At 33.4% G+C, this 6,015-nt stretch overlaps 1 protein-coding gene across 1 annotated transcript; it reads right to left on the reverse strand.

Annotated features, from left to right (window-relative positions):
- Positions 1-3,609: 3,609 nt before the first annotated feature.
- LOC111366526 (histidine-containing phosphotransfer protein 4-like) lies at positions 3,610-5,813 on the reverse strand. Its single transcript, XM_022987265.1, has 6 exons — positions 5,621-5,813; positions 4,838-4,968; positions 4,575-4,643; positions 4,386-4,457; positions 3,980-4,052; positions 3,610-3,806 (listed from the first exon to the last, which is right to left on the reverse strand). The coding sequence occupies exons 1-6, from the start codon at positions 5,675-5,677 to the stop codon at positions 3,759-3,761; spliced, it is 450 nt and encodes a 149-aa protein (XP_022843033.1). The 5' UTR covers positions 5,678-5,813; the 3' UTR covers positions 3,610-3,758.
- Between the last annotated feature and the right edge of the window lie 202 nt (positions 5,814-6,015).

The following is a 6,015-nucleotide window of genomic DNA, read 5'->3' on the forward strand; positions in this document are numbered from 1 at the left end:
TGGAATGCGTTGACTCAAAGATTTTCAGTGATCAACATCAGGGGGAGTAGCTGTACTCTTTTTCCTTCGCTTAGGTTTTGTCCCATTGGATTTTCCTAACAAGGTTTTAATGAGACATCATTTAATTTTAATACTCCAAAATAACTGTACTCTTTTTTCCTTCGTTTGATTTTTTTTCCCATTGAATTTTTATCAAACAAGGTTTTAACGAGGCATATATTTTATAATATGTCATTCAAGGAGGAGTGTTGCAAATAGAAAGTCCATTAAAGTTTATTGGTGAATGAAATTTATACCCCTGTAGCCCTATAAATTATTACCATTGTATCCCTGATTCTTACCTATAAATATAGGGCTTTGATTTTCAATAATAAACATAAAAGGTTTATTAAGTTTTCTCTATTCTCTTTGAGTTTTCTCTACTCTCTTTTCCTCTCATTTTATAATAAATAGGATTTTATTATTAGACAAAATTAAGTTTCAGTAATATATAAGGACTAGTTGAAGTAGTATAATGACGCTAGACCCAGCATTGTTTGGCATTCAATTAGAAGAAGAGTTGGACAGACGGAAAGAAGTCACTTTGAAGCACTAATTTTATTTTTTGATAGGAGATTTCATATAGTTTCTTCAATACGTTCTTACTTAATTTTAATCGAGAAATAGCTCTCGGTTTTGCTTGGGTTAGCCAAGAAAGCCTTAGCATGCAAAGACATAGAGCTCAATACATACTTAGTAAGAGATTCAAAGAGTGTAATTAACTGACTGATACCCCCATTTGGGCCATGGTTATTATAACCATGATTATCATCTCGATGAAAGAAGAGTAGTATTGGAACAATCTTGAGAAGGTACTATGATTCTTAAATCTTATTGAATTCGATGTGATCATGCATACTAAATATGACGATAGCCACTATTATGATGAATATGAAGTTCCTCAAAGGAACTTTCTTCTGCAAAACACAAACCCAAACCTAATTTTTTGTAAGAAAGAAAAAGCAACCAAAAAACAATTTCACTATGTTAGGCTTCTTAATAAATTTGTCTTAAAATATGAGAGAATTATTGCAATCGGATTTTCAGTGTAGTTGTTTCTATGTTGAAAGCTAGGAAAATTCAATAACTTTGATGTAATGTTTACGTCAAACCAAATCAACAAATATTTGTGAAACTTATTATTTAGTTTAAATAACTTTATTTGAAGACCCTTATTATTTAGTTTAAATAACTTTATTTGAAGACCCCGTAAATGCAAAAGTTCAAGTACTAATTATACCGACTAAAATGTTATTTTATTTTAATAATAACGACACCATGTCATTACGACAAGCCATGACAAACAATCCAATGAATTTTCTGTTGGATGGTATTGGTCTTTCTTAACCCAAAAATTAGATCAAGAGGCGAGGCTTTCCTTCACATTTATAAATTGATTACCAACCCCTTTCACAATCAATGTAGGACAACCTCAACAATCTCCCCCTCACGTATCAAGTCCTGTGGGAAACTAAACCCGTCTCCCCCTCACACAAACTAGCATTTTCCATGGCTATTGGCCTAAGACTAGTTGATAACTTGGGCTCTACCAACAATGTTGGATGGTATTGGATATTCTCAATCCCAAAAACTAACTCAAGAGGTTAGGCTTACCCTCATACTTATAAATTGACCACCAACCTCTTCTACAATCAATGTGGGACAACTTCAACATTTTCTATAACACACTTGTAGGCCGCGAGTGTGTCGGGTCATCACTGTCACCAGCCACAATCCAACGAAATAAGTTTGTGTATAAATAAGTTACTTTTTAAATTTTTTTAGCTCTGCCACTGTTCATACCTGGTCCATTTTTTGTGTATAAGTAAGATATATTTATTCTTTATATTGAAATTGTGACTGTCAGTAGAGTTCACAAAGCGTAGTGTTGAGTCATTTTAGAACTTTGGCTCAAGTTGACTTGCCTTGCTTATCTATTGACTTGTGCAAAGATTGAGGCCTTGTCGGCTCATATTGCCCTGTAATATAAGAACTCGTAAGGAATGCTTGTAATAAGGTATCATAAAAAAATCATCATGGTTTTGTTGCTTCAAAGTATTTATTGCATGTTAATTTGGGCACTCAAGTCAAAATGTCTGGCTCCGCTATTGGCGAGGGGCATATGAGAGCTCACGCTTTTGCTTCTTATTTCTAGCCTAGTTGTGATGTATTTATTTGGACATTGTATTCTGTACTATATATGTCTCGTCTATGATCACCACGAACTCTTTTGATGAAATGCGTTTGACTTCAAAACAAGAAAAGCATAGCCAAGCATGATGAAGTATATTTAGTCCTTGTTTGAGTCCCATTCTTGTCAAAAAAATATATTTTTGAATAGTGCATTGATGAGAAATGTGTGGTTAAAAATTAAAGAAAAGTTTTGGATTTATGTATTAAATTTTTTTAATGAAGAATTGTGGTTGAAATGAGATCAAATCACTGTTGAAAAATGTATTTTGATTAAAAAAATGAGAGTCAAACAAGGACTTAGTGTGGATTTGCATACCATAGAACAACTTGTCCAATGTGCATCAGAGAATTGTGATGAACCAAGAGAACCATAGCCAAGTGTTTGATGTAAAACTCGGTTATACGGAGGAAGCCATTGCTTGTAATAATGATATCATAAAATTAACTTCAGCTATTTGGTTATTTTACCAGTGATCAGCAAAATTTGTTGAAAGTGTCGAAATGGTTATCGAAGTATTTATGGTAGTAATCATTCAATCAAGTTTCTAAATATTACACTAACAATTAATCTACTTGTACAAAGTAGGTTAACAAAGTTTGTTAACAAAATCAATGTTGGCAAGATCTAGGCCGTTAATCTGTTTTAAATTCAAAAACTGTTTTTGAAATGGGTGATAAAGATATTGCCAACTTATACTTTGTCAACCAACTTTGTCATCCTCCTTTGTTGGTGTAGCATTACTCGATAAATGCGGCTATAAATTTAAATATATTTTCAACTAAATTTTATAAAATTAGTGTTCATATATGAAAGGTGTACTAGTTGTCGTTTGTGCCCCAATTGGCATTTAATATCGTCATTTATGATTTTCGGTTATGTTTCAACCCGAGTCACCATTAGTGTAACTATTAGAAACTNCCCCAATTGGCATTTAATATCGTCATTTATGATTTTCGGTTATGTTTCAACCCGAGTCACCATTAGTGTAACTATTAGAAACTCGAATAACCACTATTGTAAGAAAAATACTTAATGATCATTTTGAAAATTTCAACAAACTTTAGTGACCATGCCTAAAATTAACCCTTTTTATCAATATAATGTTTCAATGTTCTCAAACGTTACGTTTTTATCTTAATCGTAAGTTTCTTTTATATTATTATTGTTATTTAAAAATTTCAACAAAAAAAATAATATTCACAGCGTTATTACAAAATTACGTGGCCTTACTAGTATTAATAAACACTCCTAAGTGTAAAAAAAAATTGGCGCCGTTGGTAGGAAACTTGAACAAAGAAAATCGCGAATTTGCATTCTAGCCAAATTCTCCTTTGGGCAAAAAGATATAATATAAAGACTAAATAAATACATGCGCCTACCAAAATCTATTCTTTCATTGCACTCGAGTAGGATTATATGTGATGAAAATGGAGCATTTTACATGAATATATATTGCATGAAACATAATCACAATTTTTATTGCATCTTGCATGCTGCACTGAATAACAGCCTTTGCGCAGATTCCTTACTTTGGGCGACATGCCTTCTCAACAGGCCCGACTTGTCTTGCAAACTGAAAAAACAGAAGGAAAAATCACTATATTAATATGCATATGATTTTCTTCAGATTAAACAATTCTTTTTCGAGCTCTTGTGTAACCTTTGTTACATGCAAAGTCTGCAAGTGTTTGTGCCTGTGTTTATATGTGTTGCACAAAAGAATTTGGAATAGGGAAAAGTAAGGACCTGAAAATAATGTTCTAATTTCTTTTTAAGAGCAGCATATTCTTTCTTCACTTGTTGGAAAGTTCTCTTGCATCTGCAAAAACATCAAGAGGCAGTAAATATCATCATAAAGTCTAAATTAATGACCAAATTCCCCTGGATTATCAACTGGAGTATATGGCTTATATCGAGTGAAAGACATGTATCCTGGAAAAGCAGGTTGATGTCTGTACAATCCATTAATATTTCCGTACGATGACACATCTACAAAAGCTAAACACAAACAAGTTCAAACACCTATATTTTCCCTACATTAACTCCTGGCACAAATGAGGGGGATCAGATTTAGACAACTAGACAGTGAATAAAATTTTTAGCACCGTCTAAAATATAAATTGTATGTGACTAAAAGTAGAAAACAAATTACCCTTCTCCATTTCCTGTTTCGCAGTACTCTTTGAATTGTGTGCACTCATTTTTCAACTTTTTGGCTCCGATGCTGCATATATAGATGACACAGTAGGGTTAATTTTGAAGATGAACAAATACCTGCAAGACCACTCTTGATTATGAAATCATTGTTTTTTAATTTTATTATTATTATTTTATTAACTACCTGCAACTACTCCCCTTGAACTGGTGCATATAGTTGTCCAGCTTAGCAAAATCAAGAGGGTTCTTCTCCCTGACAGAAAAAGGAAATACAAATTCATAATCAAGAATAGCTTTTGATGGAAATTTTAGTCAACTGTTGAACTTTATTAGCACTGAATTGCATCTCCAATAGGGACAGAGAAATCCCCAGAATCAATTCAGTGCTCATAAGACTATCTTGCAGTTGTTGAAAACTGATACCAGAAAAACAAAGATTTTACTCACAAAGCATGGTCTATGTTTTGGATTAATCGAGCCGAATCCCTGTAGTACATTGTGACAACTTCTTCAACGAAATTTGGATTTGCCGCATCCTGTAGCTCTTCCAACTGAATGAATTGTTCATCTAGATATCCCTGCACGTTGTCCCTTATTATTTTGATTCTCAACAACATAACACAATGAAAATATATTGGGAATGGTCTTTCAACATTGCGCATCATTCCAGGCAAGCTCTTCCTCCACACACAATAACACTCATGTGTATATGCACCTTACACTGTCTGTGTGTATGAGTGAGAGAGAGGGAGGGGTAAAGAGATGAATGCAATACAGAGAAACATTAATTACACATAGAACATTCCCACACGCGCATAAACAAACTTGCATCGTGCAAAAACAAATGTGATTTGCATGCACAAGTCATATAATATGGGAGAATTAGAAAATTTTCACCTAGAACAAAGGAATAATCTTTTGTTGGTTAGCGGAGAAAAAAAATTCACGCGGACTATCCTATATACACACGTGGTAAAACTATCCATTTAAATTACGACACCTCGAACGTCGAGTCATTCAAAGTATGACATATTGATGTCCGACATTGTAAGAGAGAAACAAAGAGTGTATGTGATGCCTAGACGTCATATTTTGAATGGTTTGAGATTCTGCATCTCGTGATTTGAATGGATGGGTTTATCAAGTATGCATATATGACCATCCTACAAAAACTTCTCCCACGCTAGCGAGCCACTTAATTAATACTAAGAAAGCAGCAATTAAGAATACCTGATCAAAAAGGGACTTCTTCATGTTAGCAAGTTGTCTATGCAAATTCCTTTCCATTAAAGGAATGTGTGATCTACAAAGTTGGGGAAGAGTGAGAAATCTAGAGAGACGGGTTCAATAGAAATATGTGATAGTTAAATGAAAATACAATATAGTTTTGCATGAAGCTAGAGGGTTTATATAGGACAAGAGATGTTCCTCTCTTTGTGTTAAATATGCTACTTTGAAGCTAATCAATATTTAACTCAAATCTCTGTCACTGAACATTCATTTTGATTCCAGCTCCAATCAAGAGTTAAGCGGGTATTAATTAACCTATGTAATCTTGTGATATATATTCCCTAATATTTTATTAAAGCATTGCGTGATTTAGACATTGATGCAACACTTGTATA

Source organism: Olea europaea, chromosome 18 (assembly GCF_002742605.1).
Source record: "Olea europaea var. sylvestris chromosome 18, O_europaea_v1, whole genome shotgun sequence".
Classification (NCBI taxonomy): Eukaryota; Viridiplantae; Streptophyta; class Magnoliopsida; order Lamiales; family Oleaceae; genus Olea; species Olea europaea.

What these genes read in the sequence shown, in the direction of transcription:
- LOC111366526 (XM_022987265.1), bottom strand. Translation starts at nt 5,677, where the DNA reads ATGGAAAGGAATTTGCATAGACAACTTGCTAACATGAAGAAGTCCCTT. An exon ending in GAAACAGGAAATGGAGAAGG is followed by an intron (nt 4,053 to 4,385) that starts GTAATTTGTTTT and finishes ATGTTTTTGCAG; the next exon opens with ATGCAAGAGAACTTTCCAAC. An exon ending in AATTAGAACATTATTTTCAG is followed by an intron (nt 3,807 to 3,979) that starts GTCCTTACTTTT and finishes CTGTTTTTTCAG; the next exon opens with TTTGCAAGACAAGTCGGGCC.